General features: G+C 34.4%; 2 protein-coding genes across 2 annotated transcripts; one reads left to right on the top strand and one right to left on the bottom strand.

Annotated features, from left to right (window-relative positions):
• Positions 1-10,391: 10,391 nt before the first annotated feature.
• LOC142972564 (zinc carboxypeptidase-like) lies at positions 10,392-17,213 on the top strand. The gene is made up of 9 exons (XM_076113785.1): positions 10,392-10,583; positions 11,144-11,274; positions 11,506-11,581; positions 13,102-13,252; positions 14,432-14,592; positions 15,163-15,250; positions 15,679-15,881; positions 16,249-16,336; positions 16,806-17,213. The coding sequence occupies exons 1-9, from the start codon at positions 10,428-10,430 to the stop codon at positions 16,988-16,990; spliced, it is 1,239 nt and encodes a 412-aa protein (XP_075969900.1). The 5' UTR covers positions 10,392-10,427; the 3' UTR covers positions 16,991-17,213.
• An 890-nt stretch (positions 17,214-18,103) lies between these two features.
• Positions 18,104-23,123, bottom strand: LOC142972563 (zinc carboxypeptidase-like). Its single transcript, XM_076113784.1, has 9 exons — positions 22,954-23,123; positions 22,318-22,448; positions 22,036-22,111; positions 21,556-21,706; positions 20,841-21,001; positions 20,465-20,552; positions 19,849-20,048; positions 19,046-19,133; positions 18,104-18,732 (listed from the first exon to the last, which is right to left on the bottom strand). Exons 1-9 carry the CDS (start codon positions 23,116-23,118, stop codon positions 18,545-18,547), a joined length of 1,248 nt encoding a protein of 415 aa, XP_075969899.1. The 5' UTR covers positions 23,119-23,123; the 3' UTR covers positions 18,104-18,544.
• Between the last annotated feature and the right edge of the window lie 184 nt (positions 23,124-23,307).

Genomic DNA, 23,307 nt, shown 5'->3' with positions numbered 1-23,307 from the left:
TATAGACTTATCTCGCTAAACAAAAAAAAGCATCATATTCCTTCCCAGAAATATATTTGTAATATCTTTCGTATATCAGTTGCAAAACAAACACTAGCCTATTGTCCGATACTTCTGTCAATATGTCTGCTTAGAGAATGGGGAATAATGGTCTCCCGGAGTGGTTTCCATGGCTGTTGATATTACTATTGTTGGTCCTTGTCTGGGTATAAGGACGCCATTAGGTACAAAAAACTAGTCGCCTGTCGAGTAGTATTGATATTAGTATAGAATTTTTACAATGTAAATGATTTGGTTCAATTTTAACAACGTCAAACAAGCAATAGTTCTTACATTTTTTTTTTGAATCTTTAAATGTTAATTTCGGAGCTGGATTTTTTTTTGTGCTCCAGAAGCGCAAAGTAAATTTGTAATATGAAATTGCCATTGCGATTTTTTAAGCTCATTAAAAGCAAAACAAAATCTATGGATTTTCTATTTTTTTAGGTATAGGTGCATTGAAAAACCAGTAAAGCGCTTTTGCTAAAGCCGACCGTCAAACTGTTCGAAAGCCCGAAAACGGAAAAGTTTAGCTACTTACACCGACAGCGAAACTCGATTCTCGATTTTTGATTTTCAATTTACCAAACTTAAGTCAGTCGGTGGCTTGTACTGCACTGCTCTTTACCACCCACTAACGCTATAGGATTTGGTTTTACAATGTTTAGTAGTTTTGGCTCTATTTCTACTACAAACCTTTCACCAGTCCGAAAATCATATTATCAGAAGAGTTAATTAATGGCTTTAATGTTTTTACTAAGCACGATCGCGGTATTTTCACCGGACATATTGTAACTCCAGAAAATGACAACATTGGAGGCTGACTACATGCTAGGGCCGGTAAAATATCTGGAGCGAGTAGAACAACCAGATTTCTTCTAAGATATATTGCTAATCTACTTAAATAACCTATCAAAACCATATCAATTGATAAAATAATCGCGCAGTAAACACATTTAACGTGTCTCGTAAAATTCTGAGAAGCCGTAACAAATTTTAGGGGCGTAATAATTTTTAAGTAGTACTTGTAACATTTTTAGTACATAGCTCTTACAGAAATACACGGCGCAGGCTTTTTTAGACTTCCATGAATCGTTAGCAGAACGTGACATGGAATACGAATGAGAGATCTAGAACCAGGATTTATTTTTTTCTGATTGCTTCAAATCTTGCCTTTTTTGCTCTTTATAACGGTCGGTTTGAAATTTAATTTCCAGTTTCGTGGGATTTATTGTGGCTGTGTTCTTTCTTGATATTGTTAGTTAAGCGTCGCTTTGAGTTGATTTTTATATAGTTGTATGTTTTTAGTCTTGCGATCTAGCTTTTGTTATAAAATTTAGGTTTGACTAGGGTTGATGACGATGGTAGTTCAGGTATTTTTGAGTATCAAATGTATCCCGTATTTGACCGAAACTAATAATGATTTGATCTTGAAAGCATATGTTACAAAATTTTATGAAAATTTTGTTCATAGTACAAAATCTAGGCTGTAAACTTAAAAAAGCTAAAACTAGACACTGGATTATAAATAAACTTGTGCCCTAACAAGTTTTCATGAATAACTAGTCAACACTGAGAAACTTTCTTCAAATATTGTAATCAAGTAGGTAACAGGCGTGGTTTCAGGGGAAGTAACAAGGAGCCATTTTTTGGTAAGAGGTCCATTGTCACTGTGATGAACTACCAGTTGGATCGTAAAGCGCCGAGCCCCGCGAGCTTTGAGGATAATGACCTACTTAAACACTTCAAGGCAACCGTGAAAAACGTCACACAAAACCTTAAACATAACCTTGAAATACATTGCCGCTTTACACACAACGAAAAAAACCAACACTCAAATAGAACACGCAATGGATTAAACATTCTCATTTTTGAAAACTTTTCAATTTCGTCTGCCAGTGTTCCGAGGTTAGGGGTCGGCAGTTTTCAACGAATTTTTTTACGACTTTATGTGACTCCAGGGATAGATGGGACAAGTATGCAAAATTGTCGTCATGTACCAACCGTTTGTCGAATTAGGTAATTTTATTACATTGCCCGCTCCTTTTGTTGGTAATGAAATCATTTTTCAAGTTTCTAAGGTACGTGTCGGAATATTAATGGGGTATTATAGATTTGATTCTGTTGCGCATTGCGGATTTATCTGTTTGACTGTTTGGCAGTTTCTTGTAGCTGAGGATTTGTAATATAACATTTAAATCTACGACTTAGAGATATACCAGGCAAGTTATTAGGATAATGTCTTAGTCTTTAACATAATATCACATAATCTAATAAATTTCCCGTAGATTAAAAAAAAAACATTTAAATATCTCTCTTCCAAAACCATATTTGGGTGACACAAAGAGAAAATTATAGCAAAATCTTATTATGTTGCATATTTTTCTTGCAAGCCCGATATATTATTATTGAATAAACAAATGTAAGCCTCTCAAAAATTACGGAAGCTGTCAAAAGCTTTCATATAAAAACACCAATGTGTTTCCACGAAAACAACTCATAAAATTTCAAAACTCCCTATCCTGGGATAAATAAGTGATCGTACAAAACCTTATAAAGATAACTAGCAATAAAGGCGTCTTAAATATAATATTAGATATTTCCGATACACAGATGGTTGTGAGAGTCTCAAGCTTTGTTGCCGTGTAGTTAAGCGTGAAACACACAGGGAGACTGTGTCGGGTTTTTCAACGCGTAAGCCGCGTTTATTGTCTTCACACATAGCCCGGGTGCGGGGCGTGTGCGGGGCGCGTGCGTTCTTGTATGTGCCATTTAACTTTGTGTGTCAAAATCCAGTTATCGAAATTTAATTTGTTACTCGCATTCCTTGACTGCAACTCTTGTATTAATGATTGCCTTCTATCTAGCGGCTTGTTTCGAGACGTCTAGTTTGTTTCAAGCTGTACAGTGTCCATTTCACTGGCTGCTAAAAAAAATCGCAATATTTTGTAATTCTTTGCTTTTGTACATGCGTAATGGCGTGTGATGGATGGCACGCGACCCGTCACTTCAAAATCAAATTATTTAATAATAATTTATGTCAAAAATACATAAATTTACTTTATTTGCCTTTTCGTCTATGTAACTACTTGGAATTACAGTCCTCGTACAAAACCGCACCCGTCCCGCAACCGCAGCGTGTGTGTATTAACTCTTTTATATAAAACGAAAGTGGTACCCGCAAAAATGACGGTGTATCCCTTTTTTATCAAACCACTTTCGTGAATGAAGTGGGTAACTATTTACTCGGAGTATCGGTTTTACGGTTCGATGTCTTGTTGGCGTGACACCAAGCTGTATTTACTTAATACCGTACATTTTCCCATGGCTGTGTTTTTTACGTACTTCGATAAAGGTCTTCGATTATCTTAATAGCTATTTAGTTATTACTAAAATTGCTGAAATTATCAAATAATAAGGTACCTGGATCAAATATGGCCAGCCGAAAAATATACTCTTATACCGTTATTGCAAACCTCATGGCCATATTTTTCGGCTGTCCATATTTGACCCAGCTGGTACCTTACTATAATGTAATGGCTGTTAAACGCGATTGCAATTGAATTGCAATTCGATTGAGAAGTACGGTAAACAAATAAGTTAATTTTCAATCACGTCTAAAACCCGTTACATTATAATATTATGTGTACTAGTCGCGAGAGTTTAACATCGTGAAATTAGCAATATATTTATTTATTTATTTTAAACTTAATATACAACTCTGTATAAAGGCGGACTTAATGCCAGGGGCATTTTCTGCCAGTCTACCTTAGGGTGATGCAGAGATAATTACGAAGGTGTTTAAAAGAGGAAAGAAAGTGAGTTAAGAAAGAGAGTTCTATATCAAACTGTTATTATAGCGCAAGATAAAGAAGCGTATGTTTTTACCAAGGTTACAATAATCCCATGTCTGAAATAGCACAGCACAGCACTGATTTTCAGGGGCAGCTGAAAATCAGTGCTGTGCCTAGCACAGCGTACACTGAGCTGTAACCCTTTGTTACATATAAATTTTGATGTATTGACTAGATACTAAGTTATGCTAAGTTTTATTTTGTGTAACAAAAATAAGTGGTTTAAATGGTTTAAATTAGCTCCGGAGTATGAGGAAAATTATACTCTTATATACTCAAGGCAGAGAGCAATGACCCATCAAGGTAAATAAATACGAAACAATACATTTTAGATAATAAGCACTTGAGATATCATGAATACAAATATTATGAGAATTGAAGCTCAAGTGCTGTGCCAATTTATTTAGATTTTGATTCGCTGTTATAATTATTTTGATATTAACGGGGAAACTTTGTCGTTATACCTAATATATTTAAAGATAAATAAATCTACTACAAAACTATACCATAGAAAGTTTTAATTCGAAACTTTTGCATCAGATTAATGTACCGTATAGCGTCACTTACAATACTTAACAAATATGGTTTAAGATATACAGTTAATTATTACCTAAATAGCTCTCTAGAGCTAGCTCTAGCACAATTTTATTATCGACCCGAAAACCTTGTAACAACTTGTGTGTCTAGAATATTGCAGTCAAATATGGAATCCTTCTTATCAGGTGCATGTTGATCGCTTAGAAAAAGTACAAAAATCTTTCACTCGATATCTTGTGCATAAGGAAATCAATACATTCAAAAGCTGCATAAATTGGAGAGCAGCTTATAGTGAAAGACTTAAATATTTTAGAATGGTTTCACTGCAAAAAAGACGATCCTATCTTGAATTGACATTCCTACATAAGCTGATTGCGGGAAGGATTTCCGAACCATATCTTTTATCCAGCTTAGACTTTTACTATCCTAAGATTAATAGCAGGATAACACGTAATATGACGTTCTTGTCTCGTCGAACTAGAACAAATGTTGGTAAATTTTCGCCCCTACAAAGATTGCAGACAAATTACAACATTCTACAGGAAAGATTTGATTTGGATATCTTTAATAACACTCCATCGCAACTCAAGCGTCAAGTATTGCAACCAACTTGACCAGATTTTATTACGGTTTGTGTACGTATTTAGTATCCTTTGTCTAATTTTATCTTTGTTATATTAGTTTTGTTTAATTTTGTCTTTACCGCTTTTTTTTTTAATATACACTAGATAGTGATAAATGTTGTCTCACACCTGTCATTAGCTCGTAGGCCAGATTGTGCCCATTTTATAATAATATGTTAATTGTATGTTTAGCCTAAAAGCTGTTGGTGTGCCAAAAAATAAATAAATAAATAAATAAATAAATAGCTATGATACGGCACAATATCACATGCAATGTACCTTTCTTGGCATTGTAGTAGTTTGTAGTTGGACGAAACAGAAAACAATATTTTCAAATCTAATGTAGCGCGATTACCTTCACTGCCACTATCAACAGATATTTTAAATTGATTTAAAGGAAATAGTGCCATCGGTGTACAATAGAGGCGCTGATCAGTTCCTCACACATTTATTTATTCAATAGCTAGCTAAATAATAATAGTAACAAATTGTTCCTTTGAGCACTAAAAGTCCAAAATATCACCATTATTTAGAATTCTTTGTACAATTTTCTACTTTAGTCAACAATCAACAAATGTATGTACTTATACGTTTACTGATTAAATGGCCTCTCCAGGGAGCCTTCAATTGAAAAGCTTTTAAAGTAATAGAAAAACCAAACTCATTCGTTGTTAATTTAATTAGGACAAAGTTCTTTAACGTGGGTTGTACGAAAATGTATTGCAAACTAGGTTTTGCTTGCGGCTACACTTGGCTAGACATTTTTCTGAGAGATGCCTATAGCATATTCTGATAAACATTTTTCACCCTATTTCTTATTGGTTTTACACATGGAAACGTGTAGCACAATTTTCTACAACCGAAACTAATAAATATCGAAATTTTTGAATCGTTAGATTGTAGTGAACAATTAGTTATCCGCTAGGAGCGCAGGTCAAGTTTCCATACAAAATTTCTCGATGGCTAGCCAATTGTCGAAAGCCGGTAAAGAATCTTGCTACTGGTCTGTCATTTACCTGTAAAAGTAATTTACGTTTGCATTGACTCTCGTGCATAAGGTTAGCAATTTATGTGTAAAACACGTAATAGATAGACGGACGAATACTAGCGCATTCATATTATTAATCTAAATATATTTTAAAAGGTTTTTTACTACAGATTTATATTTTTTTTATACATTACGAACAACGAGTTACTAAATTGCTTCTGAAATTTTATTCCCAGAACTCATTATCATCAATACATTAAATAAAATATTTTAGACGAGATAAAATTTTGATACTGATACCAACTATCAAATATTACTGGGAAAAAGCTACATTATCCCTGATTAACGTAGACTTTTTATCCTGGAAAATAAACTGTAGGCTTTAAATATTTCCACGTCTTTAAAATCACGGGCAAAGTACCTTTTACCGAATTTACAAAAGAGGCAGTTTGAGATTCCAGGGTGGGAAAGTTTCGTTGGTCTTTTTTCATTTACGTTAGGATATCTTCCTATAGTAGCATTAAGTTAAGTGACGTGCCTGGTATATACAGGGTGTGGCGTAAATAATGGATAATCCTTTACCAGCGGATGGGCGACTTCCCGACTGATCTAAAAATTAAAATTTACCTCTGGCACAAGTATCATAGTTTTTGAGATTTTGGCCATTTTGTGTGTTTTTTAAGAAAGCGATTTACGCTCTTAATTTTTGATGCTGTGATCGCAAATTAAGCTTTTTTTTTATTCGTTTTTTGCAAATAAATCCTGAATAGATGTGTTATTGAACCTAATATCTTGTTTTGTTATTACTACTTGTTTTTTATTTAAATTATGCATTCAAAGTTATATTTTATAATCTTTCACAACTTTCGTGCAACTTTGAGCACTTGTGGTGAAAAAAAAATGTATGGTGGCTTCACTGCCCACGCCATAAATAATTTCTAAATTTTATTAGAATTCTAAATTGGTATAACATGCAGCATTAATACTGATTATTGTCAAAATATTACAAAGAACTTAAATTATTAACACTTTTGCCGGTCGACTAATTTTATTTTTGCACGCTAAGCGCATTCTAGATTCAATAGCACATCTATTCAGGATTTAATTGCAAAAAACGGATTTAAAAAAAGCCTTAATTTGTGATTGCAGCATCAAAAAGTACGAGCGTAAATCGCTTTCTTAAACACACATAATGGCCAAAATTTTTTGCAAATAAATCCTGAATTAATGTGCTATTGAACCCAATATCTTTTTTTGTTATTACTACTTGTCTTTTATTTAAACTATGCATTCAAAGTTAAATTTTATTATTTTTCAACACTTTTGTGCAACTTTGAGCACTTGTGTGCAGTGTTGAAAAGAAAGAAAAAAAAAGAAATACCAAACATAAATAATATTCAAATAATAAAGATAATTAGAATTCTAAAGAAAACTAATCTGTTGACAAATAAATCATTTTTCATCAAATTGTAATACATTATTTTGAAATAGACTTGGTAGAAGCAGCACAGTTCCAAGCTTTTTTATCATCTAAATAATCTTTAATAGTGTAATAACCCTATAGACATGAATATTTGAAAGCAAACTTAGCTTAAACGCGTGCAAAAATAAAATTAGTCGACCGGCAAAAGTGTTAATAATTTAAGTTCTTTGTAATATTTTGACAATAATCAGTATTAATGCTGCATGTTATACCAATTTAGAATTCTAATAAAATTTAGAAATTATTTATGGCGTGGGCAGTAAAGCCACCATACATTTTTTTTTCACCACTAGTGCTCAAAGTTGCACGAAAGTTGTGAAAGATTATAAAATATAGTTTTGAATGCATAATTTAAATAAAAAACAAGTAGTAATAACAAAACAAGATATTAGGTTCAATAACACATCTATTCAGGAATTATTTGCAAAAAACGGATTAAAAAAAAAGCTTAATTTGCGATCACAGCATCAAAAACTAAGAGCGTAAATCGCTTTCTTAAAAAACACACAAAATGGCCAAAATCTCAAAAACTATGACACTTGTGCCAGAGGTAAATTTTAATTTTTAGATCAGTCGGGAAGTCGCCCATCCGCTGGTAAAGGATTATCCATTATTTACGCCACACCCTGTATATGGCATAAGGCTCACCCCCTATTACATGGTCGCACATAGCTCGTGGCTTAGTTTACAACAGCCGCACGGATCGATCTCTGAGGATAAGCTACGCTTGCCGAGGTTGTTCCGTGGATGGGTGACCATCCTAAACATATCGAGATTCTCCGTGTTTCGGAAGGCACGTTAAATTGTGGGTCCCGGCTGTCATTTCCGAAGATCTTTGACAGTCGTTAACAGTAGTCAGAAGCTTGAAAGTCTGACAACCAGTCTTACCGAAGGGTATCGTGTTAATACCTAAGTAACTGGGTTGTGGAGGTCAGATAGGCAGTCGCTCCATGTAAAACACTGGTATTCAGCTGCATCCGGTGAGACTGGAAGCCGACTCCAACACAGTTTGGAACAAAGGCTAAGCGAATATATATATTACATGGTCGCACATAACCAGTTGCACTCACCGGTCGGTAAAGATCTGTGGGTTAAGCAACCCTTCTGTCATTCTATAGATGGGTGACCGCTTAGTGGTATTTGAACTGGGCGTCTCCGTGCTTTGGAGGGCACATAAAAAGTCGGTCCCGGTTGTTTTCTACTAAGATATCAGTCGTTAAGTTATGTCAAAGGCCTCTCGGGCGGCTTGAACAACTTTGACACTAGGTTTACCACTAACCATACGACAAACAAAACAAGTACTTGTATAAATGGCGAAACGCACAGTATTTCATACAACTCTTACTACTTATGTAATGTATGTAAATACTTGCCCATAAATTACACACAGACACAAACCTGCCCATATATTCACGCGAATAATATCGATAACAAAATAGCTAGAATTGCAACGCCCGTACGCATTAAAGCACCATGTACGTATAATCAGATAACACATACTCGAGATAATCTGGCCTAGACATACTGAATTGTAATAGGTAATGACTTAAAATGTATTGTGTCATTGTTGCAATGCCTTTTTTTTCAACTTTTTTCCCAATGATTCTTCTTTGTCAAAATAATATTCTCCTTTTTTTTAGTAACCCCTTTTCTGTCTCATTGCAAGCAAGGGTCTCCTCCCAAACGAGGAGGGGTTAGGCCTTGAGTCCACCACGCTGGCCAAGTGCGGGACAAGCGGGGAAGTTAGGGACTTTGCATGCTCTCAATAAATGTAGAGGTTTTAAACAAATGTTAGGCATGCAAGGTTTCCTCGCAATGTTTTCCTTCACCGTTAGAGCAAGTGATAATTATTTCTAATACACACATAACTCCGAAAAGTCAATGGTGTGTTGCCTCGGGTTCGAACTTGCAACCACTGGCGGCCCCAACTTAAACCACTCGGTTATCACTGCATTCCACTAACAATAATAATAATATCCGCCTACAGCGACCAATTTCGGTGCAAGACTTTGTTTTTAGTGTATACATACGTGTGCGCACAATAAACAGTTACACACTCTTTATATATGTAGATACACCCATAGCCTGGTGAGACCCAAATAACATAGACATTGGCACTAAAATTCTACTAGGTACTCCTGGGCTAAATATTATATGATTATGATAATGTTATAGCCAAATGCATAAAGTGAGCGGCTGCCCTAATAAGTGCAATGGTAGCCTAAAGGTAGCACTTGCATATCACGAAGTTTTGGTATATTTCACGTTTGTACTCAAATTTGTCGATTGCCAAAATTATATTAAATAGCAAAATAAAACTAGAATACTTTTACGTAATTTATACAAAAAAAAATGTTTTATTGCAATTATAATTCCAGGTTTGCCAATAAAAAAATATTAGTATCGAGCGTGGGAACTTGAAGACTGGCAAGATGAGCTAGTAACTAAATAGTCGGGAAGACTTAGAGAACAATGTTATGGGAAGACCAGTCTATCGGTAGATAAAAAGTTTATGAAATAAAGAATATATGACTTTGACTTTATTATCTTTATACTTTTAAATTAAATAACAGCACAACAAAATACCACTCAATGTTGTTACAATGCAAGTTTGTTTGAGGATGGACTTCTTAATACATTTGAATGAAAAGGTTTATAAAATTCAACATATTTATGACACTTTTACAAGAAGAATCCTTTCACGCGGATAAAACTTGTTCAAAATAAAATCGCTGATGTAATGTATCATCACATTATCTATTTACCTTGACCGTCTTCAACCCCCCATTAACTCCACATTCATCACCATTCGCAAACATTTCATTGAAATACTTATCTCTCAAATAAAAGCCGCGTATAAGGGCTCTATCGCTCCATTCACTAATCATTAACAGTACAGCAATATGATAGTATCCTACCTGATAATAACTTTGTGTGTGCAAGTGTCTATAGCGGCTGTTACCGATGGATACAAGTCGTATAAGGACTATAAGATATATGAGATTGAAGGTGATATGTTTGGAATGCAAAAGTTGATGGGGTATCTACAGAAAAATTATGTGAGTTAATTTCAAAATCACTTGGTCTAACTGTGAAGGAAAATGTCGTGATGAAACCTTACATGCCTTAAAGTTGTTTAACACATTTCTTGATGGTATGCCAAGTCCCTAACCGAGCTTGTCCAGCATAGTGGTTTTAAGGACTTAATCCTAATTCGTTCGAGATGAGACCCTTGCCAGTCAGTGGGACTTGCGGGTAAAAACAATCTTTATTATAATACCTATGAAGATTCAATGATGGCACTTGCGAATAATATTTTTACATTGAATATAAAATCTAACCCGAATCTCCACGCCAGTTAAATGAAGGCTGGAGACTTTGCATTCCTTCATGAACTGTGCTAAGAAAGGTTTCATTACGATGTGTTCAACAAATAAAGATTAGTTCTTATTTAGATTACAATTACTATTATTAATTCAAAATTATTTATGAGCGTGAATAATAATTAATATGGGTGTAATTATTAATTATTATTAAAGGTTTGAATCAGTTTTCTTTGATGTTAAATTTTATCTATTTATGGTTTTTTAAACAATGTTTTTTTTTATTTATGTTATAGGAATTGCCATATCATTCGAGAAGAGGTGACAAATGCTTGATGCTGGTGGCACCCGACCTCGTGCCATTGGTCGACAACATGGCTAAAGCAGGAGGACTGACTACTAAAACTATTGTTGATGATTATTCTGAGTAAGTACTTAATACCCTGCTTAATTAACAAATTTAATTAATGTAATTTATAGTTGACTGAAAGGTGACTTACTGACATAGTGACCTATCAACGCACAGCCAAGGCACTGGACGGATCGGGATTTTGATATATTCTACTCCCAAGGGAATAAAATAAGGGATGAAAGTTTGTATGATAATTCTGTGCACTATTTCGCACAATATTAATGCTTTTATTCTTTTTATTTATAGAATTATAAAGATTGAAAAGGCAAACCCACTTCGCAGTGATGGTTTCTCGTGGACTGCTTACTACGATGTTGATGATGTAAGTAAATTAAAATGTAGTTTGTAAAGTAAATTTGCTATTAATTCCACTAACTAAAGGGTTTTGGAGAAGTGCCTGTGGACCCATGAGTTTATAACACTGATAGGTCCACGGTATACTATCTAGGTCCCGTGGACCCACTGAACTAGAGCGAGATTTGAAAGTTAATAATTAAAATTAGAATATTACGGCCGTTAATACCTGGTTTACTTCAACAACATTTATTATTTATTGTTCTATTCAATTAATTCCTATTTATTGCGTTTGCCAAAATCGTTAATAAACAGATAAAAATGCATAAATAAAGAATAGCCTAAAAAATATGATGCATTAAACTAACTTCTATAATAACATACAATTTACTCCACAACTCAGTGCTTACACCACATTCAAACATTTAGAGCTCAGCTAGTGTTGCATAAACGGTAAATAAACCATATATGACGGGAAAAGGCATTAGGCTTTACACGTCAATGACGTCAGTACTGACTGTAAACCAAACTAATCTACCAACTGGCTTACTCCCAACACTCGAATTTGAATTCGTGGTATACCTATTCCTAACCTGCACTAGGCCAGTGCGGTAAACTCAAGGTTTTACCCTTCCCCCATTCCGGGAAGAGACCCTTGCAGTGGGACATTAATGGATTAAATAAAATCTGTAATTTGTTGATTCGAGATCATGTCAAAATTGTACTTTTAAATTCTAAACTAGAGCGTGATTTAAAATAAAAACAGTAAACCAGTCACTATCTATATCTCCATGATTTGGAAATTTAAAATGTACTGCAAAAATAGTTCCTCCGGTATCCGCTAGAAACGCTGATCGGATTTTTATAATTTTTTTCGCTACCTAGCGATCGCCGATGGTGAACTAGAAACTAGATGAAACAATCTATTTAATTTCACTTAAAATACAATCCTTACAGCGTAAGTTTGGAATATAAGAGTTCGATTTGACATAAGCTCGAATTCGACTCGACTGACTTCGAGTGTCATGTGTAAGCAAGCTGGTTGCATAAATCGAGTGCTCGCTTTTGATTCATTTGTAGTTAACTCATTTGTTATAAAATGAGTTTGCTGTGATGAAGTGTGATGATCCCGTGTAATGCTGTAGGCAATGCTCTATGTTGTAAACAACTTTGGGTGGCCTTTTAGCTAAATTCTATACATTGTCCCATAAATCTAGAAGTATAGAGATATTATGTATGTCTGTTGGAATTTCATCTTCATTCGTTCTTCATGAAAAAAAAGCATTATTTTTCTTATTCTTCATGAAGTAAATAAAATAAATAAATAGCCTTGGTTTAAAATCACAGTTATACATATGTATATCCAAAGCCTATAGCTGTGATTGTGAAAATTCTAGCATCAAAACTAAACAGGATTATTTTCTTTGCATGTTTTTTTATAGACACAATTGCATTTTAATCACTGTAATAAAAAAGGTTGACCTATTACAGCTGCAAATCACAGGTTCGAATAACTTTGTTCTAAGTAACTACTTATAATTTTTACAGATCTACGGCTACCTCAACAACATGAGCAAGACACACCCAGATTCAGCTCAAGTAGTAGTCGGAGGACAAACTTATGAAGGCAGACAAATTCTTGGACTCAGGATCAATACTCCCACTCGCAATATCAAACCAGTTATGTTTATCGAGTCTGGTAAGTATGAGAATGAAAGATTATTACTTTATGTAATTATCACTGATGGGTAATAGACTTCTCCCAAAAAGTGCTTAGACTACACATTGAGGAAATGTTTTACAATTCATATATGATCGTTGAAAGATTTCCAAACAAACGAGATATTCTTGTTATATTTTTAAATATGGTTAAAGCCATTAAAAATAATTTCGATTGTAAACGCTCTTATTCTCTTTGAAAGATAAAGAGCGAATTAAATATTTTGTGTAAGAAGCGAATATTGTGTTTATATTTGGACAGTAGTTAATTGTTAAAAGTGAGCTTTAATATGCTTAAAGTATGTTCAAGTTCAAGTAGCGCAATTAACTACTGTGACGGTTTGTCGAGTATTGGAGATTGGAATTTAAAAATTTACTTAAACGGCACACGCTAGGGGCGCTGATCAGGTTTTTATAAAAAATATGTCTATAGTTAGTCGATTGTCGATAGTGGATAGTAATCGCAGAAAACCGCACCACTGTTTAAAGTCTCGGCGTGAAAATGTTACATGATTCAAAGTGGAATATCCAAATTCATTAGTATCACAAAACCGAAACAGCGTAGTAAGACTATAATCCTAAAACTAATACTGTATTACTATAGATAGTAAACTAATAGAAAATAAATCAAACTAGGCTAAAGTTAGGCTTTGTAGTAAACGACCGAAATTAGTAATTTATATACTGTATCTGTTGTAATTCTAAATGGAATATGTAATTCTATTATAGAAAGTTTACGATGAAGTTTTGATTAATCGGTTGACCGCTGTCAGGTTTTATTTATTTAATAGTAACTTTTTTTTATTTTAAAAGATAAAAGTCTTTCGTTATAAACGTTATTTAATTTTGTATGTTCCCATTTTATTTAGATCTTTGAGTTATATTTCAGCTAGTCTGAAAATCTTACAAGTCGTTCAATAGTCTTAATTCATTTTAAATATAAAATGCCTATCATTACCAATTTTTTAAATTGAAATGTTCTAAGACTTCGCTGTATGTCTGTCATCGAGCTGTATCTCATAAACCGCGATAGTTAGAGAGATAAAATTTTATTATTTGCCGCTATTTTATCCTCACTACTTGTCACTACAGAATGACACGACTCATTTTATTTACCTTTTAATGAGCTAAAATAACGCGTCATTTTTTTATCTTCTAGGTATCCACGCAAGGGAATGGATCACTCCTGCAACAACCACTTACTTTATCAACCAGCTGCTAACCAGTGAAGATCCTCAGATACAGAACTTGAGGAACAGCTTCGACTGGCACATATTCCCTACTGTCAATCCTGATGGATACCATTACAGTTATACGAGAGTAAGTGAATAAAAAAAAATATGATTTGTGATGTAATTTTATTATACGTATTTTGAGTTACGGTAATAATATGTTTTTATAATTTTCGATATAGTAGTCTTATAGTAGTAGAAGATATAGTAATCTTATGGATATAGTATAAGACCGAATTCTTTAAGGACATTATACAGATTTTTTAATACTGAATTCGTGGAAGTGCTTTAGTTTTTTGGACGACAGTATATCGGTTTATTTATTGTTGATGTCGCGGTATTGCATTTAATTTACATATTCTGCGCAATTGATCAACATTACTTATTATAAGCCATAAACCGTGAAGAAATTTGACGTAAACATGCAGCTCAAATCAAAAATAACAAAGCTTTAAATGTAAAGTATTTAAGCAATTAAAAAAGGATGATCTTGCAATTAAAAATTGCTTCAAAATAAGTATTTTGTCTTGCATTGTTAAACATAGTGAGTGTATAATCTTTCGGGCGGCTAGAACAACTTTGACACTAGGTTGACTACTAACCATACGATAGATAGTGAATGAGTATAAATAAATACCTCGTGTATTTTCGTACATAGGACCGAATGTGGCGGAAAACTCGTTCGAAATCTTCATGGAGATGCTACGGAGCTGACCCCAACCGCAACTGGAATTACAACTGGCTGAGTGAGTTTCAACAATTCTTTATTTATTTTAGTTGTTTGACCTACTAAAATTTTAAAGATTTTTTTTTACTAATAAGATGAATGTGGACTATTATTTTTATGTTATTTATGTACCCTTCTTTGATCTTATTATTATTAATATCTGCTAAGTTTATATGGCACTCTAGCAAAGGAGTTAGTCCTTGCAGAATACGCTAGGGGCGTTGATTTATTTTTCTACTTACGTATATAATATTACATATATATTTATATTAGTCACATTAACCACTTAGTAGATTTTTTGTTAAAGCAACAAAATTACAAAATAAATGCAATGGCTTCTGCCCAGCAGTGAGACACATAAAGGGCTAACAAAAAAAAAACGTTATAATATCTATAATAAATATTTACATATCAAGCTAAAATTAATGCCTCAATAATATATTTTAGAACACGGCGCATCAAGCAATCCCTGCGACTACCAAACATACGGAGGCTCAAAACCGTTCTCAGAGATAGAAACCAGGTCTTTGTCTAAATACATAACAGGGCTGGACAATTTAGTGGGATATGTGGCCTTCCACGCGGACGCACAGATGCTACTGCTACCGTACTCTGACTCTACTCAACATACTGGCAATTACGATGACTTGGTAAGTTCAAAACGTATTCTGTATTATATTTTGCATATTAATGCTAACTAACCGACTACGAAGTTACTTATATACTTACTTACTCCGTTGGCTCAACGACCAAAAATGTGTCTTATCTACGAAATTATATTATTTAAAATTTCACCCTTTTCCAATGGGAGTAAGCTGAGAGCAAAGAACGCCAGTCGCCACCCTCTAATAATGCTTCATACCCATGCATCCTGTCATACATGTCCACCGATTTGGATTACTACTCACCTGACCTAAAAAAACATTGCAGATATATGAGTGGTGGTTATAGGTTATATTAATATAGTAAAGCTTTAATGACTTTGTGAAGTTATATAAGTGTTTTTTCTATTTACAGAAACAGATCGGTCAAACATCTCTTGACTACGGATTTGAAGTCAATAACGAACAATACAAAGGACCAGCCACGGCAGCTGAAATCTTATGTAAGATTTTAATCAATCATAATTGTATTAATACCATTTTATCAAATAACTCTTGATCATAGACACACGGTTATTGATCCCAAAGTATTGAGTGGTTATCAAACTTATTTCTATCTCAACATAAGAGTGACAGACTCAGAAATCTCTTTAGCTCGTAAGTTTAAAATGTTTTTGTAGCCCATGATTGTCTCACTGCTGGGCAAGGTTCTCTTCCCAAACAAGAAAAGGTACAGGTCTTGAGTTCACTATGCTGGCCAAGTGCCAAGTTTGTTTTATTAGAGGCAATTATTCATAAAAATATCAGGAATCCCAAACAAAAAAAATCTACTAACTATTAAAAAATAAGTCCCCGACCCGCACTTAGCCAGCGTGGTGGACTCAAGCCCTTAACCCTCCCCCTCGTTTGGGAGGAGACCCTTCCCTGCAGTGGAACAGTAATGGGTTAAAAAAAATACGTCTTTTCTTCCAGACAAAGCTTCAGGAGGCAGCATGGACTGGGTTCGTTACACAAAGAATACTCCTCTAGCCTTCACCTACGAGCTCAGAGGACGGTACTTCTACTGGCCTCCCAGCAGGATCCATGAGCAAGGAGACGAAGTCACGCAGATGATGCTCGGCTTAGCCACGGAAGCTGCTAAGTTGGGTTATTATTAATACCAAAAAATATTATTTACGTTCTTGAGGTGGATTGATTATGAATGACGAAAATAACAAGAAAAAGTACGCAATGTATATTTTTAAGATTTTGAAAACTGACCTTTCTCTTGGTTTAACTAAAGCCTATTTGCAAAGAAGTAGATTAAGAATGAAACAAAAAAAATAAGCAAAAATCGACTTGTATGATAAATTAATCATAAATCGTGGTCTATAAGTGTAACCTTTGTTAAAATTTTGTAAATATTTTAAACACCTAATCGCTCACGATTTTGTCATCAAATTATCATTAGCTTCCAAATTTTTTATGGCTCGGTGTTTGTATCATTTCATCAATAAAGATATAAAATGCTTCAGTATAAAGTCATTAAAGGATAAGCCATCAACTGCGAAACCGAACGTTAAAAATAAAATATTGTTCCATCACATTCAGCTTTATTTAGTTTTGTTTTTCAGCTTCATTCGGTAATATTTGAATGACAATATCAATATTTATCAGTTCAACGGTATGTGCCGTGCAAGTAATTAAACATACTCCACTATCAGACATGTTCGGTACGGCAGGGTTCAGTAGCGCGATTCTCTACAGTCGGTACTATCGAGTATCGAGAGATAGACGTATAAAATTCACTGCAAACATAGTGTCTAAGACGTCCGCTAGAGGCGTTGATCAGATTTTCGTATTTTTTTTTCGATAGCTAGCCGGTTGTCGATACTCGATAGTAATAGAAAATCGCGCGACAGTATGGCGCAATACCACCATCGACTAACGTAACTTAGTATTGTTGTTTTTGAAGCTTTGTAACGTAATCGGAATGTATCGGAATAACAGCGTTTGTCTATGGGATTATATTATCTACTATCATAAGTAAGGTGACTTATGTAATCATTATTTTTACTACGGAACCTTTTTTCAGCCGTGTCAATCTCGATATGTCCAATTTTTATTATATACTGTTGTCAAAATGTTTGGACAGATTTTCAATCTGCACAAAAAATGTAAAAAAATCAATTTTAGTATTGTGGAGGATGGATTATCATAAAATAGAGGATTGTGGAATTGCTATATTGAAAAAAATGCACCATTTCTGACAATCCTTTGATTGAAAAATATGCTAATAACAGTTTTGCCAATGGGCAAGCTAATTTGGATTTTCGAGGAAATTTACTCGAACATACGTTGTAATGTTTAACACGCGGATAACATTAGAATACTATATGTATTAGCGTTAATTTTCGTAAAGTATTTGAGTATGAACATATTCAGTTTCAAAAGACATTGTTTAATAATTATACTTGCTGTTTTAACCCAAAACTGTGACCGAATACATCAAACCTACTAGGGCCGTACCTTCTGTAATATGTCAAAGCAATCTAAGTGTCATTGTAAGAAATTGACAGGGTATATCCTTTTTTACAGTGGAAGTTGCATCATTTCAGCGCACAGGTAAGGCCCCTGGTACTATGAAAACATTTTTCCAGGAATAAAGAAAAAAACTACATTAATATTTATCTAAACCATTTATTTATGAATTTACGTAATATTTCACAATATTAGTCAAAGTAGCCCAGTTTCCGTGCTTCAACAACCATTCCCAGCATCATCTGGGTGACTTCGTCTCCCTGTTCAGGGATTCTTTTAGCGGGCCACGTGAAATTGTAGCCACGGAGCTCATAAGTGAAAACCAGACGCGTCTTCTTTACATGACGCACCCAGTCCATACTGCCACCTGAAGCTGGGTCTAGAAAAAAAAATAAAGAACCATTTTAACTGAACAAGTTTCGAGGAAGGTTGGCAATGCTGTAATGTAGTCACTCCAAAATATTCGATGGTTCAGGGTTCTGATGATTTAGGGCTGGTACAACACGAAGATACATTGTTATAACACTTTAGAGCAATAGATTGACACGATCAACCCAAAACCGATAGATGGATGGATAACGTGTTCTCGAAGACGGCATTTCCAAATGATTTCGGAAGAGAAAAAGTTCAGGAATGTTTTGTATTCCCAAAGGTGGGAAATCGAACCCAACATAATTATAATAATATCTTACACAAAATTTCAGCTGCTGTGGCCGGACCTTCGTATTTTGCCTGGTTCACCTTGTACCCATAATCAAGCGATACTTGACCGATTCTTTTCTGTAAAATTACAATTAATTTCTAGTTGTAAGCACAATAATAAAAAAGTAATATTGCAGCTAGATATTTAATTGCTGTATTTAAAAAACATCACTACTCTATGTTAATTGAGATTATAAATTACCCACTCAGTAGTTTTTGCATGAAGGAGTAACAAACATATATATCAATCCTTAAAAAAATAAAAAATTTACAAAAATATATCTAGAATGACGTCACTAAATTATACATATACACATTTATGTCCTCATAGGCAAAATGTCGGCACGAGCTAACGGACTTTATTTATCACCAAGTTTACAATACACATGCTAACTCTTCATATCATTATTCTCATATTCCAGTTGTCTAGCACAGAACCGACGGATTTACGTGACCCACGGAAGATTTCTATAAACCTAAAGTAGGATCAAAACCAAGTAAGATAATCGCTGCACGGTTACACAAAATATTGTCTTTGAACCTATAGTTTTAACGTCTTAATCCATACTAATATTATAAATGCGAAAGTGACTCTGTCTGTCCGTCTGTCTGTCTGTTACTCAATCACGCCTAAACTACTGAACCAATTTGCATGAAATTTGGTATGCAGATATTTTGATAACCGAGAAAGGACATAGGCTACTTTTTACGACGGGAAAATGACGCATTGTCATGAGAAAATTCAGGTGGCGAACGAAGTCGCGAGTAAAGGCTAGTTATAAATATATATTACCAAATCATCATAATTATCAACATGTTGTTTGGAATCAGAGTACGGTAGAAGAAGCATCTGTGCGTCCGAGTGAAAGCCTATATATGCCTTTAGATTCTCCAGCTTCAGTATGTACTCTGAGAGGGATTTCGTCTCTATTTCTGAAAATACTTTCACACCACCAAATGTTTGAGCACAAGGGTTGCTACTAGTCCCTTTGTCTGAAAAAGAAAACTGTTTTTCTGAAGACACGAACATTGATTAAATATTGCTGGAATCAACACTAAGAGCCACTTTAGAAATAAGTATTAAATATTTTTTTTTCGAAATAAAGTGAGAACAAATAAATATCATTGGACAACTCACGCACGATCATTTGATTGCAAAGTTAGCAGAGTTTGTACTATGGTAATAAAATAACTGATAAACATACTTAAAAGTACAAGCTCTGCTTAGTTTGGAATGTTTGAATGTGTGAGTTGTCCAATAATATTTATTTATTTGTTATTTATCTCGTTAAAAGAACAGGTATACCTTCTTGGTCCTATACCATGGTGTACTCACACTACCGATATCCCACAATAGCAGTCAAATATACGACTGATGATAATGTAAAACGTTGACATAAATGACTTACGCATCCAGTTATGGTCCCAGTTGCGATTAGGATCAGCTCCATCACATTCTAGTCCACGCTTTGAGCGAGTTTTTCTCCAGAATCGATCCTACAAGGAACATTCTATACATCTAGATATCTATCGTTTGGTTAGTGATCAACCTAGTGTCAAAAACGTTCAAGCCGCCCGAAAGGCCTTTGACATGGCTTATATACATATATCTTAATGGACAACATCTGATCATGGATTTGAACAAGACTTACTCCCGGTTTCTGAGGTACATTTAGCGGTAGTTTATCTATACAATAGTGTTTAAACTCATATAAAAAAAAGTTATTTAATAGATAAAATACTGCTTAATGTACTCAGAAGCCTGGGGTTAGTAATACCACTTACAGTAACATGAGAATAATGGTATCCATCAGGATTTATGGATGGAAAGATGTGCCAATCGAACTCCTCTTTCAAAGCCTTTATGTCTGGGTTCTCACTGGTCAATAACTGGTTGATGAAGTAGGTTGTTGTAGCTGGTGTGATCCATTCTCTGGCATGAATACCTACAAGAAAGAAATAGGTGAAAAAAGCAAAGCAAAATCAAAATACCCTTTTCAAGTAAATAATCATTTCCAAAGAATTTTCACGTCATGCAGTTGCTTTGGTTGGAGACTATAGTCCAAGAATTAATTAATAAGATAGTATACAAGACTAGCGTTAGGTATACGAAATTTATAATTTAGCAGATTTGAGACCCGCAGGTTTTTGTAGATGAAGGTGAAATGTTTGATATAGTTACTTAGTTTTAGAAATACACATAACACTGTCTGTTCGCGATAATCTTAAAATTGACTGAAAGGGTCTTCATACTAGTTTTCAATAATAAATTAAATGTGTCCCGAGGAGTTTTTGTGTATATTATATTTAAATATTTAACCCATTTATGTCCCACTGCAGGGCAAGGGTCTCCTCGCGTAACGAGGGAGGGGTTAGGTCTTGAGTCCACCGCGCTGGCCAATTGCGGGTTCGGTGTATAATTTTATTTATAAAGGTTTATTGTAAAACAACTTTCTTAACCGGGTGAAGCCTAGTATCGCCAATGTTTTATGAAACTAACCTGATTCAATAAATATGACTGGTTTCTTCTTGTCACTCGGGGTGTTGATCCGCAATCCTAAGATATCTCTGCCTTCAAAACTTTTCCCGCCAACGATTACTTCTGTACACTTCGGATAGTTCTTGCTTGTGTTGCGTAAGTATTCGTTTATCTAAAATAATGTGCCAGCATTCTCAAATATCGACATAACTCCATACTTGTTTAAAGAACTATTATGGAAAATAATGAGATTATCCATACTTTTATTAAAATGTTCATGAATTGTGTGTTCTTCCTAAATTCACATCAAAACGGCTGGAATGATTTGGAGAAAATTTGGCATTGGATAAGAATACCACGGACGAAATCACAAGCATAACTTAATCTCTCTTATAAATAGCTTTTGGACAACCAAACGAAATTGAATAATTATTCTATTTTAATCATGTTAACTGACGAGACAAGGTTTGTATATGATCAATGGGATTAGTTGGTACTTACATCGTCTATGTCATAGTATGCAGTCCAGGAAAATCCCAATCCATTACGCGGTTTTAGTTTTTCTTCATTAATTATTCTAAAAAAATGAATAAATTTATAAAAATAATCTCATCATATGAAAAGAATACACTAAAATATAGACCCTGGCCGTATCTCCTGGAATCAAGAAGGGGGTAGGCCTTTCCTCTACCATGCTAGTCAATTGCGGGTTGGGGACTTGCAGTTCTTCAATAATGGTTTAGAATTCTCAGGCATGTATTTTACAGTTTAAAATAAACTTACTCAGAATAGTCTTCTATAAGGATCTTTGATTGCAATTTCTTCTCATTAGAAATATTTTCAACAATCGGCACTAGTTCCGGAGCCACGATCATACTCAGAGTACTGTTTTTTATTGAAAATACCGGCACTTCCTTAAAAAAAATCATAATTCTTCTGTAAATGTGTATGCCACTGAACTTCTCTTAAACGACTGGACTGATTTTGATGAAATTTTTGTGTGTGGGTTCAAGGGGATCTGAGAATGGTTTAGATTCACAATTTTGTCCGCTGGACAATATTTTTTTAATTAATTTTTAATTTATTAGACAGGACAACGTCTGCCGGGTCCGCTAGTAATTTAATAAAACACTTCCATTGTACTTACTACTGAATTACATTTTAGTTTATGTTCTCCGTAGTACAGTAGTTTTTACGCCATTGTTACTAGGGGAGGAATTTGACTCCAACACAAAACATAACATAATGTACTGCCAAAATAGTTCCTAAGACGCCCGTTAGAGGCGCTGATCAGATTTTCGTACAAAATTTCTCGATAGCTAGCTCGATGTCGATAGTCGATAGTGGTAGAGAATCGAGCAACTAATCCCGATGACAAAACCAAGCCTTAGAATTTTAATAAAGGAGTAGGATACTTACATAATTTTCTTGTAGAAATACAACCAACGCGTTGATATCATCTTTAGGGCCCTCGATTTCATAATACTTGTAGTTTTTATACGACTTATACTCTTCTACACTCGCGGCCAAAGCCAATTGTACGATGAACAATAAAATTGCAGCATGGCACAACATTTTGCCCATTTTGTTGCACTAGAATGCTCTAGATAACATTTGCTATTTATATTTAAAAGATAGTCAATGGTATTCGTCATGTTTAGAATTATTTAAAATATCTCTAAGTAGGTATTTAAGTATGTAAAACAGCAGTGCAAATACATGACGAGTTTCCGATACCTAAAATGTTTAATTTAATTGTTCTACGGAAATTAC

The sequence above is a fragment of the Anticarsia gemmatalis genome, chromosome 4, assembly GCF_050436995.1.
Source record: "Anticarsia gemmatalis isolate Benzon Research Colony breed Stoneville strain chromosome 4, ilAntGemm2 primary, whole genome shotgun sequence".
NCBI classification, from domain to species: Eukaryota; Metazoa; Arthropoda; class Insecta; order Lepidoptera; family Erebidae; genus Anticarsia; species Anticarsia gemmatalis.
The sequence above is the reverse complement of the archived record's forward strand: the minus strand, read 5'-3'. Positions and strand labels throughout refer to the sequence as shown.

What these genes read in the sequence shown, in the direction of transcription:
- LOC142972563 (XM_076113784.1), bottom strand. Translation starts at nt 23,118, where the DNA reads ATGGGCAAAATGTTGTGCCATGCTGCAATTTTATTGTTCATCGTACAA. An exon ending in TATTTCTACAAGAAAATTAT is followed by an intron (nt 22,449 to 22,953) that starts GTAAGTATCCTA and finishes ATTTTTTTTAAG; the next exon opens with GAAGTGCCGGTATTTTCAAT. An exon ending in CACAGCAGCTGAAATTTTGT is followed by an intron (nt 18,733 to 19,045) that starts GTAAGATATTAT and finishes TTTTTTTTCTAG; the next exon opens with ACCCAGCTTCAGGTGGCAGT.
- LOC142972564 (XM_076113785.1), top strand. Translation starts at nt 10,428, where the DNA reads ATGATAGTATCCTACCTGATAATAACTTTGTGTGTGCAAGTGTCTATA. An exon ending in GGTATCTACAGAAAAATTAT is followed by an intron (nt 10,584 to 11,143) that starts GTGAGTTAATTT and finishes TTTATGTTATAG; the next exon opens with GAATTGCCATATCATTCGAG. An exon ending in AGTTATGTTTATCGAGTCTG is followed by an intron (nt 13,253 to 14,431) that starts GTAAGTATGAGA and finishes TTTATCTTCTAG; the next exon opens with GTATCCACGCAAGGGAATGG.